The 13,265-nt window shown below is 44.9% G+C and overlaps 1 protein-coding gene across 6 annotated transcripts in view; it reads left to right on the top strand.

The window, feature by feature from the left end:
- Positions 1 to 13,265, top strand: part of SGK3 (serum/glucocorticoid regulated kinase family member 3) — a 118,696-nt gene that overhangs the window by 76,009 nt on the left and 29,422 nt on the right. For 5 of the 6 annotated variants that reach the window (XR_008844257.1, XM_056522066.1, XM_056522065.1 and 2 more), the window contains exon 5: positions 3,052 to 3,127. Coding sequence is in view for 4 of the 6 variants with exons in the window: in XM_056522066.1 (XP_056378041.1) it covers positions 3,052 to 3,127 (76 nt within the window). In the remaining 2 variants the exon portion in view is untranslated. Of the gene's footprint in view, positions 1 to 3,051; positions 3,128 to 11,044; positions 11,094 to 13,265 lie in introns of those variants that run through there. The other variant, XM_056522070.1, reaches the window with a different exon arrangement.

A 13,265-nucleotide genomic window follows, 5' to 3' on the forward strand; every position in this document is an offset into this window, starting at 1 on the left:
TCGGATGACACGTTGAAAAAGCGAGGCCAATCACAATTGGGGAGGAGGGGGAGGGGCATCAGTAAGGGAATGTCGATCCAAAGAAGGGGAAAAACAAGGTTGAAATCCCCCCGGCGAGCCATGCAGAGGGAGGATATTTATGGAGCTTAGTTAGGACCCTATGCAAAAAACGGGATCTGAGAGGAGTTTGGCGCATAGACATTACAGAGCAAAATCGGGGCACCACCCAACATACCTTCCACAATCACATAACGCCCCAGGGGGTCCATATAGGAGGAAGAGACTTGAAGCTGGCAAGACCTAGAGAGGAGTACAGCAACCCCCGCCACTTTCCTATCAGAAGTAGCAGAAAAAAACCTGTGTATAACGGTGGTGGAGAAAGTGAAAAGAACCAGAGCGGTTAAAATGCGTCTCCTGAAGGAAAACCATATTGGCATGCAGCATAATTAACTCCCGCTTTAAAAGATGTCGTTTAGGGGGGAGTTAAGGCACTTAGCCATCTTGGAAAGGGATAGAGAAAAAACGCAAATAAAGACTCCACCATGAAATCAGGAGCCGCAACCAGGACCAACCAGAGGAAGGACCACCAACTAGACCACAGCAAGAGGAAGGGGAAGAAGAGAGACCTAAAAAAAAAAAAAAAAAAAGGGAAGAGAAACAAAAGGGAGAAAACAAGAGGGATGTAGAGAGAAGAAAAAGAAAAGGAGAGGATAGCACCTCGCGTAATTCAGTGGGATAATCCCAGTCCACAACCCCAATGTTAGTGGTACTCACCTGGGGTATGGCTTGATACGTGCATATCACCCCTCCGTGAGGGGTCAGATGATCTCGGGCTGCAGCCTGCAGGATCCAGCCGGGTACTCGGTATGAGACCGGCAGTAAACTTGAGAATGGTGCAAAGAAATTGCAAAAAAAGTTGGTCTGCAGTGGCACTGCCTTGTTGAGATCGGAATGAAGGTTCAGTCTTTTATAGATAAAATCCCATTCATTGTTACATAAATTGAGATATAGACATGCAAAACACGTATCGGGGGTAAGTTCCCCCTTTCTCAATTGCAGAAAAGACAGTATGCAGACTGTCTTTTCTGCAATTGAGAAAGGGGGAACTTGCCCCCGAAACGCGTTTTGCATGTCTATATCTCAATTTATGTAACAATAAATGGGATTTTATCTATAAGACTGAACCTTCATTCCGATCTCCACAAGGCAGCGCCACTGCAGACCAACTTTTTTTGCAATTTCTTTTCACCATTCTCAAAACAAGAGGGAAACAAAGGACAAAAAGACAAAGGGAACAAAAAAAAACCCAGACCGGATCAAAAAATAAACCATTGGCCGTGGGGCCAACGCAGAGGCCAAAATCCCAGGGGGATACAGTATATAGAGGGATCCCAAAAAGATCCAATCCATTGTCACAGCCTCTGGGGGGAGAAGTGGGAGAACGTCATCAGAAAACAGCCACCAAAGGAGTAAACATCCTGACCCGAAGCTGATAAAAGCATGGAAAATACAGGTGACCAAATGTGCAAAAAACATAATGAGCAGGAAAAGTCCCGATGCCACCACCTAAAAATAAATGTCAATAAACAGACAGCATCACAGGTCAAGGGGGGGCCCCGAGGAGAGCCTCTAGGAGCAGGAGGCAGAGATTTCTGAGTATGTCCATACCTACGGGACCGAACAGGTTGCCAAACTGGAGGGAGTATCCTTGACCTCAGTAATGAGCAAGCGGAAATCCTCCTTCGTCGGGATTTAGGAAAGAAGTTGACTCCAGTCCAGCGGGGCAGGGGAAGGGGCTGGCATACCAGAACAGGCCAAGTCTGACTCAAAGAGAACGTCCCAAAAGGTATTATCTGCTGCCAGTACAGGTGGGACTGAAGGCGCTGGTGTGGTAGAGGGAGCTGCCCGGAGGGGGGACCTGGGGGCCCCAGTGTGCAGCTTCTGGGTAGACATGACTCTCTGAGGCTTAGGAGAGAGCAAGGAGTTGGAGCTGAGAGAGGAGGGTCCAGGTGTCAGGGAGGAGGGAAGGATGAGGGGTACAGTGCAGGTTCCAGCCAGGGGGGAAGCAGCAGGCTCCACACTAGATGTAATAGTGCAGATAGGATATGCACAGTGCAGCCAGCAGAGGGCGCAGGAGGATCAGTGGAGGAGGATGGAGACTCACTCACTATAGAGGCCCAAAATGGCGCTTCCCCTCCAAGGGGAGAACAGGAGAGTAAGGGACCTCTGGAGGAGAGCTGCTGGCAGGCAGCTAAAAAGGGCTCCCCTCCAGACAGCAGGGCCAAAGATCCACTCATCGCAGGACCCAGTGCAGCTGGGGAGGAGGTTTGGATGTCAGCAGGAGTGGTAGTCAGCGCAGGTGTCCCCAGGAGCTCAGGCAGAGAGCAGGTAGGAGATGGTGGCGCTGGAACACACTGCAGAGCTGCCAGGACTGCGGAGGTAAGCGGCAGCAGTGGTAAAGCAGCCTGCCGTTCCTCCGGTAAAGGCTGCAATGTTCGGCACCGGTCAGGAGCACTGTGACACGGTCAGGGAGCGGCAGCGGAGGCCTAGAGCGGGGCCTGTAATGGCGGCGCTGCAATCAGCAGTAGATGGCGGGGCCGGACGCAGGACTCATGTGATGCCTCCACAGGGATTTGAAGCTGAGTGGAGGGTAGGTGAGGGCTTCGGGCAACGTTGGGAGGTTCTCCTCATCGAGGGGCACAAAGTCACCCGATATAAATGCTTATGTAGTAGCCTCAGAGAGCAGGAGCCACCTCAATGTGCGGCCATCAGCTTCGGCGCCTCACCACACCCCCCAGGAAGGCAAGTTTTACCTGCTGCTTTATCTTTAAAAATGCCAAGGGTGTTGCAGCAAAATATATAAAGACACTGTGCAGATTTACTAATACTGTCCATTACTTAGTGTAAACTAAGACATAGAACTGACATATGAATGTGGCACGTATTACCTATAGACAGGTCAATGAAAATTTTAAAAAATATAATCAAATATAGCTCTCTGTTTCTGTTACTAGTTATTGATTAATATTTTTTATATATTTTTTATTTTAGATTTTATTCAGCAGAGGAGAGCAGGGCTGAATGAATTTATCCAGAATTTACTCCGGCATACAGAACTATGCAGCCAGTAAGCACCTATCGATGCATTCATTGCAAGAATGTTTATTATATGTTTTATTTATCCGTATAGAACTAGATCAATTATGTTAGCAATGTGTAAAAATTGATTGAAAGTTGTGTCCCATATATAGATGGATCAAACTGAAGACGGAACGGTAATGGCACTGCTTATCCTTGTGCGGGTGTGCACTCCTTGTAAATCCATGCAAGTAGCGTTCACTGCTGCTCTAATGGGGGGTGCATACCGAGTCCAACATGTAAATACAAGCTTAGTCCAAAGAAGCAAATGAAAGTTGCACTCACCCATGTGCTGTCGGCCTGAGGAAGTGCATATTGACGCAGGAAACGGCTGTTGCCCCCAGGTATTTCTCCCATTCGTCCTCTTGCTACACCACTTGTAACCTGCACTTTGTAATAAAGAAGAGTGTAACTTTCCTTTTGCTTCTTCCAGACTAAGCCCATATATAGATAGCATGATAAAAAAAAAATGTAAAATAATTATAAAGCCTTGTGCACACAGGAAAATTAGGAACATTTTCTTAATGAACTACTCTTTGTGCTCCATGTTGAAATAAAGCAGATTTGATGAAGAAACAAAGCAGAACTGGTTCTTATTTGTTACAGAATGTGGCAGATTTGGAGCGGGAATACAAAGTCCCATTGACTTAAATAGGATTTTATTTGCAAACTCCACCTCAAGAATTGATAGGTCAGCTCTTCTGGTGGAATTCAGATCAGCATCAGAAATTTACATGATTCATTTAAAGCGGAATGTGAGGCACAATTTGATGTGAAATATGGAATTTTAAACAGTGCATGAGCATAAATTAATCAATTGTAGGACAAACCTTATGAACCCCATTAGTATATGAGGGTCAGTCAGCTGAAAATCTTGTTATTCTCACTGGTGGTTTAATTACTTGTATTTTATAATATGTTATAATAATAATAATAATAATAGTAGTTTCATAGCTGGGAGGACAGAACTTAAGCCAGGAGGTGACCCTCAGACTACCTCTGACCCATATTAGATGCTGTAGCTAAGTTGTTGTCATTAGTCACTGCTAAGACCATATTGTGTTATCCCGTTCCTGGTGTAAGGCTAACTGGACATTCCTCTGTCAAAACAGCACTGTCTGTAGTTCCGACACCCACCCCACACAGACTTGTAAAGAGAGAACTCTCATCCAACACTGCCACCGTCGATCAAACTGATAGCTGGGTTTTGCCACCCAGGACAGAAGGGCCAGGAACCTCTGTCTCTTTTCCATCGGCCTTGGAACAGTTTCATTATTTGCTAACAATATAATTCCTGTATAGAGGGGAGTTGCTTAGATCACCTAATCTAATAACAGAAAGGAAGAACCAACCAAGATGGGACCCCCTCTGCAATGTCATCCTAGCAGTACATGAAGTGCCTCTATGACAGTGGTCCCCAAACTCCAGATGTTGCACATATACAACTTCCAGCATGTCCAGACAGCTGTCCGAGCATGCTCAGAATTGTAGTTTTGCAGCACCAGGAGGCAGGTGTAACTTCTGGCTTCTGGTCCCCGATGCAAAATCTGCAACAGGGCCTCATGTGCCAATTACCATACTATTCTTTTATGGGCAGATGTGCTTTGGTCCCCCCTTAGGAACCAGGGCCCCAATGCGACTGCTACCTCTGACCCCCTATGGCTACACCGCTGTCTGGAGGTCCACAGTTTGGAGACCACTGCTCTATAGCAGTGTTTTATGTTTTACTTAGCTTGGCCTAGATCAAACTGAATGAGGACGCTGATCTCTGGATCATTTATGGCGTACAGGCATAAACAGCTATAATTAGATCAATTTTCCAGAGAAAAAGGAAAACCATAAACATTTTATTATGTTCCACTTGTGTACTTATGACTGTCTGCCAAGAGATTTTATTCTTTAATGTTTAGTTCTATAAACTTTGAAACCAAAACAGAAATGTAATCAGCTGATGATCAGTCATAGCTGCTTGTCTGTTGCCAGCTCAATGCTTAAAGGAGATATTTCCAGACAGCCTTAGCCTTGTCAGTGCTGGACCATCCTACCCTCTCTTTTGCATCAATGCTTAAAGGGGTGCTCCGCCCCTAGACATCTTATCCCCTATCCAAAGGGGGTCACACCCCAGACATCTGGTGCACGGAGCAAACTTCACTCCGTGCTGGATGACTGGCGATGCGGGGCCGAGGCTCGTGACGTTACAGCCATACCCTCTCAATGCAAGTCTATGGGAGGGGGTGTGACGGCACCAAAGCACAGCTGCTCACAAGCCTCTGGCGCTGCAGCCGATGTCCTAAACAAAGGCCAGCTGCAGCAGGGAGATTGTGGGGGTCGCCAGCGGCGGGACCCTTGCGATCAGACATCTTATCCCCTATCCTTTGCATAGGGGATAAAATGCCTAGGGGTGGAGTACCCCTTTAATACGAGCATTTTTTTTATTTTTATTTTTTTTTTAAACAATTACAGCAAGTGTTTTGAAGCTTTCCTGGGCAGTTGTCAGTAGATCAAATCCCCTGCAGTTGCCGAATGCCAGTGCTTTCAATTGAATACAGATTGGCCACATACAACATACAGGCTTCCCTGCTTTAGCATGTAATGCACTTTGTATACTGTACAGTAAGTTTTATTGTTAAAAGAGGCTAGATTTGTTATTGTTTAAAAAAAATGGTTAGAAATCTCCTATACTTATGGTTTGATTTTTACTGTGTTTTAGTATTGCAGACTTTATCAGATCACACAGATTTTCTTTGAAATGTTTGGACTGTCGGCCATTGTTTTTGTGCAGTATCCAGTACTAAAGTCTTCTGCTGAAGGGGAGCACACCTTCTAGACAAGCAGAATTTCACGTGATTTCTCTTCTTTCCACATGTTTGCACCAAGTGATTTCATATGTTCTCTATTCTTGTGCATTGCTTCAGGGGTTTTAGAGAATGTCTAGGTTAAATGTTTTTGTTTATCATGAACAGGTTCATGTGACCTTTACATAAAAGACAAAGTAGCTTGGTGCTCGATCATATCTTGGGCATTAACTCCCATTAAACCCACACGTTCCTCCCAAACCGAAATGGACAGGAAACCACAGCAGCCATTTTTATTAACAAACAATAAATAACAAGCATAAACTACCGTATTTTTCGCCCTATAGGACGCACCGGCGTATAAGACGCACCCTATTTTTAGGTGCAAAATCTAAAAAATTTAAGATTTTGAACCCAATAGTGGTCTTCAACCTGCGGACCTCCAGATGTTGCAAAACTACAACTCCCAGCATGCCCGGACAGCCGTTGGCTGTCCGGGCATGCTGGGAGTTGTAGTTTTGCAACATCTGGAGGTCCGCAGATTAAAGACCACTGCATAGGAGGTAATACTCACGTGTCCCCGCCCGTCACCGCTGCCCTGGATGTTGCTCCATTGCTGTCGCCATGTCCCTGTCGCTCTGCTGCTGGCCTGCTGCTGAACGTATCAGCTGCCGGCCGGGTATCCTCACTCTCCGTCGCCGTCATCACGTCGTTACGCACGCCGACGCACGTACGCGCCGACGTGATGACGAGGAAGGAGAGCGCCGGCCATACAGGGGATCCCTGAATGGAGAAGACACCGAGGAGGCAGGTAAGGTCCCTCCCGGTGTCTTGTAAGCACTAACCCGGCTATTCAGTCGCGGTGAAATCGCGGCGGTCGCGAACAGCCCGACTGAACAACCGGGTTAGTGTCACTTTCCCTTCAGACGCGGCGGTCAGCTTTGATCACCGCGTCTGAAGGGTTAATACAGGGCATCACCGCGATCGGTGATATCCTGTATTAGCCGCGGGTCCCGGCCGTTGATGGCCGCAGGGACCACCGTGATAGGGGTGTATTCGCCGTATAAGACGCACCAACTTTTTCCCTCCAGTTTTAGGGAAGAAAAAGTGCGTCTTATACGGCGAAAAATACGGTATATGGGCCTCAGTCCCCCCCCTTCCCCCCATATCTGGCTTTATCCATTCGCTGGTGCAAACAGGGAGCTGCGGTGTGCTGGATAACCGTTTGTGTTTATCTTCAACTTTAAATAACACTAGCTCAAGGAATTAACATAACCAAAATGTTATGTGATGGGAAGTGTCCTTTAAACCCCAACCTGGTATGCGCCTGCCCACACCATGTAATTACCTCCAGTCAGTTAGCGACTAAGGCAGCACCTCCCCCTGGGCCATGTTTTGGGCCAGGCCATATTAATGGTAAAGTTTGTGACTGCTTTTGTCTTATACTGCTTTACCTCTGGAGAAGTATAATGAGATGTATCATTATTTGTTTATTTTATTTTTGTGTATGATTTGGCAGACAATAAGTATATATTGAATCTAAAATTCTGAAGGCAAATTCCAAACATCAATCAAATTTGGCTACTATTGACCTCTGTTCTCCTGATTGGTGGGGGTCCCAATGGTCAGAACCCGAAGATCAGTCATTTATTCTCTACCTTGTGGATAGGTAATAATTCATAATCTTATAATAACCCCCTTTAAGCTGCCAGGTGCATGGCCCTTTTCACATCACGCCGCCAATACATAGCAGCAGATCAGTTGCCAGTTTACATAGGGATACCTTCAAAAAAAGTGAAGGAGCCTGACACGTGATGAAAATGGGGCCTATGATGGTTTTGTTGACAAATATATTTAAAATTTAAAATGACTCACTGACGTAAATGTAGGTTAGGTCAAATATGTATATTAATAATTAAGAAGGCTGACAGGCTCTATCCACTTATCTATAAGGAAAGAAACAGAAGAACAATGAGCAATGAAAGGACTGAAGCTGAACAGAGAAAAAAATACTGTATGGCAGATCTTGTTCTTTTTCCTGTAAAATACCGGACACCCAGCAGACCCTATTCATGTCAATGGGATCCGTCTGGACCTGGCAGTGTCCGTTGTGTTCCAACACATTCAGGGCCCATGTGGTAAAGATAACAAAAAAGAGTCAAACGGACCCTGAACAGGTCAGAGCACAACATCGGTGTGAACCTAGACTAACAAGATTTTAGCATACAGTTTAAGACTTTTAATGTGTATAGATATTATTATGGCTTGTTCTAACCCAACACTAGTTGAATTGTATGGTGCCTTAGTGTATCAACATATGCTTTAGATTATTTATCTTTTTAAAAGAGAATCTCTTTTTATTGTAGTTTCTAAATTACCTGGCATAAAACACTGAATAATGAGGCAGTTGTTGCAACCACTTGATTTGGTGGAACAACTTAAAGGGTCCTGACTGTCTGGGTCAACTCATCAGTATTACCTTAAATCAGGTCATACTGGAAGTTGTAGTTTTGCAACAGCTTGAGGCACCTTGGTTGGGAAGCACCTCCTTAAAGACTTTCTACATGGGACAATGCCACATCTATCCTCAGGTTGTGTGTAGTATTGCAGTTCAGCCCCAATAACTTAATTTTAGCTGAGATATAATACCAGACACAACCCAAGGACAGGTTTAGTCCTGTGTCTGCAAGAAAGTAGAAATGTTTTGTACTCACGTAAAACCCTTGTAAATGACGTACACAGAAACACTATAAGGGTATGGCCACACGTGCCTTATTTGCTGCTGCTTATTTTTCTATCCATTGGAGTCAATGGGTAGCAAAATCAGCTGCAGTAAATAGGCAACAAAATACGGCACGTGTGACCCTACCTTTAAGGGTACGGTCCCACGTACCACTTACGCAGTGTATTTGGGCTAGCCAGCAGCACTGCATTTTCAGTGAGGATTGGAGGCAGAGCCTGGCATCACAGTCACACCGGCGCGCGGCTCCGCCTCCAATCTTTACTGAAAATGCAGGGCTGCCACCGGCTAGAGAATACGCAGAGTATTTCCCGCTGCTGCAGACTATTTTGCACAGTGTGAAATACGCTGCGTAAGCGGTATGTGGGACTGTACCCTACAGAAGAAAGTTTTAGAATAACTTAATCCCTATTCACAGTCTGCTGATAGGGGATAAGTTGTTTTATATCAGACAACCCCTTTAAATGGTGTAATTTTGAGAATAGGCAAGTCCTGTGGATTGATTTATATGCACTTCTCTAACAATCTAAGTAAAACCATATCCATGTACACTTTAGACGGCAATCCAGTGTTTTGCATCAAGGTGGGCTTGGTTTTCGTAGAAACTTGTTTAGGAAGTCCTATTACTTGTCAGGTGTGTAAACACGTTTTGGGCAGCCTAGAATGGGGGATGTGCGAACATAATATGTAGGAGAAGCTAAAGACATTTTCATTGTCCTACTGAGCAACTTAAGTTACTTATTCAGGGAGTAAACTAGAAGGTGTCTGCATATGTATAAGGGTTTCCAACTCCAAAGTATCACTATGACATCTGTATAATCTGCAATGGACCGGGGAAACTGTAAATAGTGAGTATACTTTTTTTTTCTTTAAGTGCTTTTTTGGAATTGCCCTCTGAAGTAGCTTGGCTTTGTTTTCATCTGTGCAGAGGACTGGTAGACTGTCTTGATATTGGTAACAGAGCCACAAGTTGATAGATGGGATTTGTCCCTTTTTGAATCAGAAATCTAATGGTCAAATAGTTTTTACTTTGGTGGCCATGAGAAAATATAGAAAAAACTTGCAAACTGAATACAAAGACGAGGACTTCAGCTGTCCTTTTATATTTTTGTATTGGTAATGTTGGAGATATATAAATAAATATATAAAATCTATCGGGGTTAGCATAAAGATGGTGCAAAGGAGTCAGTTTTCTTCCTCCCTATGGATTGACAGCTCTAGCAGTTTTCTGACTGGACCCTACGGTGGTCAATCATTACATTACAAAGAGCCCAGACTGTTGAGACCCAATTAGCTCCTAGCAGGCTATAACTCCCCCTCCCCCTTACTACAATAAATAATTAAATAATAACGGACACAACAACAATTTTACTTTTCCGTAGGTGGGAATCGGCCACAGCTTTATTTATAAAATTACTTATATAAATAACAATTTAACTGTAACAAAGACACCGATTGGCTTCTTACCAACCCGAGAGGTGCTGCCACACTGTCCTGTGTGGAGGTCTACCCCGGGTTGACCCCGCTTTCACCGTCTTCTTACCGCCAAGCTGTTACTTACAATAAACAGAGATACAAAAAAGGGAGGGAGGGAGGGAAAAACTCCAGGTCCTGGGTAGATTGAGGGGGGAAGGGAGGCACCACAGCTATAAATACCCAGGGGAGGGCCCCTGAAAGCCCGGGAAACTATTAAACCCCTGATTGGTGCACTCCTTCCCCCCCCCCCCCCCCACCCATGGGACATACCACTATAGCCACTGGCAAGTTTTACAGGCGGGGGAGGGGGCTAAAAACATTGCCTGTATATTTCTTAACCCCTTACTGCTCACCAGTCAGGGGGCAAGCTAGTTATGCACAGCTTGCACCTGCACCTATCCGACTGTTTAACAGCTGCTGTTGGGGCATAAAAACGCTGTTTTAGGGCTACATACGGTTTTCAGCTGTTTTGCCACCGCATTTGCTTTTACTGCGGAGTGCACAAAAGGAACAGTCCAAGTATAAAGCAATCCATAATGTAGAAAATACTGCGGCACTCATCTGCTGCGTTTAAAAACTTTTTTATTCGGTTCAGGCAGAAGTGATGAGAGGCGCAGTGCTCTCGGTACACAAACAGTCCTATATCTACTTCACGTTACACAGACCCTTCCTCCGGGCCCTGCTGGGATATTGCACATAGGGGGAGATTTATCAAAACCTGTCCAGACTAAAAGTTGCCCAGTTGCCCATACCAACCAATCAGATCACTTATTTCATTTTTAACAAGGCCTCTGCAAAATGAAAGAAGCAAGCTGATTGGTTGCTATGGGCAACTGGACAAGTTTCCCTCTGCACTGGTTTTGATAAATCTCCCCCATAGTGTCTAATATAGCTATATAGCTCCTTTAGACATGGCTGCATGTTTTCCACTAAAGTTTACTCCAGTAATTTATTCTGCACGGTGTTTGTATTCTATGAATAGCTACAGTCATTCCTTAATGTATTTAGGGATAGCGGGGGTTATTTATCAAAGGATTTATGTGGTTTTTTTTTAACATAACTTTGGCGCAATACTTTGGCGCAGTGTCTTTTTGCGCCAAAGTTTGGCGCATCTTCTCCACTGTCATTTTTACAACTTTCTCAAAATCACACGGTCCTGTGTGTGATTTTAACTTTCGTCATTAATTCATCATTTGCGCCAATCGATCTTTGGTGCAATTTTGGCGCAAATCCCATTTTTTGGGGGCGCAAATCCACGCCAAGAAATTTTGCACATGGAAAACACACTTGGCAATGTCAGAAAATGTAAAGGCGTCGAAATACATTAAAAAAATGTTTTTGTGAAAGCAGCGACGCCTCCAGGGCTGCTCAATACTATCCTGCGACATAGTTGTCTCTGAGGAACCTTCCCCCTCCGTTGAGCCAGCATTGGACATGGCCACACAGGTTCAGGAAAGGTAAGCACTAAAGCAGTGGTCTCCAACCTGCGGACCTCCAGATGTTGCAAAACTACAACTCCCTGCATGCTCGGACAGCCGTTGGCTGTCCGGGCATGCAGGGAATTGTAGTTTTGCAACATCTGGAGGTCCGCAGGTTGAAGACCACTGCACTAAAGTAACAAAAAAAAAACAAAAAAAAATAACTACCCAAGTTGAAAATAAAATCCATTTCACATAGTGACGATAAACCCCACAAAAGAAAATAACTCATGTCGCTTGCTGATATACTGCAGGAGGGACTCCGAAATGGCTGCACAAGGGGTAAAATACGCGTCCTCTGTGGTGGTAAGTTCTGTGTAAAAGGCGCTGTGAACGGCTGATTTCAACATTTGAGCCAAAATTACTAACAACTTGCACCAAATGATAAATTTGGTGCATGTCCACTAAAAACCAAAGTGAAAAAAAAAGGGTAAAAAGAAACGGTCAACAGGCAAAATTGATAAATACCCCCCAGCATGTCTACAGAAAAGGCTTGTGCACATAGATACAGAAGTATACATTGTGACTCTTATCTGTGGACATTCTGGGAATCCCTTTTTAAGGAAAGAGATTGTGCAGCATTCTTAATGAAAAGACAAAAGGAAATAAAATATGTGTGGAAGATTAGCAACAAGTACAACGACATATATTCCACAGTGAGTCACAATAGGCTTGTGTGACGGTATCATAACCTTTGTGGTAGAACATTTCTAAAGTGTTTAACACTAGAACTCAAGAAGAACCATGAAACCTCCTTGAGATAATCATCCAGCGGCTGAAGCAATTCTTGTCTAATCCGCCTTATGAAGGAATACTTACATTTTTGCTTTTGATCTACTTTGCCTCTTATAATATTTCCAGTGTTCAACAAGTAACACTCAAGGTTAAAGGACGTCTGCAGCGTGATTAATACTTATCCCCTATCAACAGGATAGGGGATAAGTGTTTGATCACGGGGGGTCCGACTGCTGGGACCCCCTGTGATCTCCTGTACGGGGCCGCGGCTGTCCCGTGCAGGGGGCGTGCCGGCCGCAGCATGACGTTGCAGCCGGCACGCCTCCTCCATACATCTCTATGGGAGAGGCGGGGAGGCAGCGTTCGTGCCTCCCCGTCTCCCCCATAGAACTGTATGGGGACGGGGAGGAGACGTGGCGTCACCGTCGACCTCTAGGTCGACGCTACGTGCCTTAGCGCTCACCATGAGCGCTAATGGCGGCGCCCCGTTAGGGAGATAGCGGGGGGGGGGGGGTCCCAGTGTTCGAACCCCCCCCCCCGCAATCAAACACTTATCCCCTATCCTGTGTATAGGGGACAAGTGTCATACCGCTGCAGTTGTCCTTTGATTGTGGGAAAGACCTGCATTATTTCATCTGTCACCTGCATTAGTTCAGTTAGATTGAAAATGGTGGCTAGAAAAATTAAGGCAGAAGTTGAATATGATTTGATGGCCAATTTAGTGACTCTTTTTTATTACACGCATATTCTATAGGCTGTAGAAATATATACAATGAATGAGAAGGGTCTCTTGTAGCAGATCTAATTCTCTACGTTTACAGTGTTCTTGCACATGGTAGCTAAGCTATAGTATTAGGATACACTACATAGAACCAGGTAAACCTGTCTTTTCTGTGACAAAGA

Source organism: Hyla sarda, chromosome 5 (genome assembly GCF_029499605.1).
Source record: "Hyla sarda isolate aHylSar1 chromosome 5, aHylSar1.hap1, whole genome shotgun sequence".
Lineage (NCBI taxonomy): Eukaryota > Metazoa > Chordata > Amphibia > Anura > Hylidae > Hyla > Hyla sarda.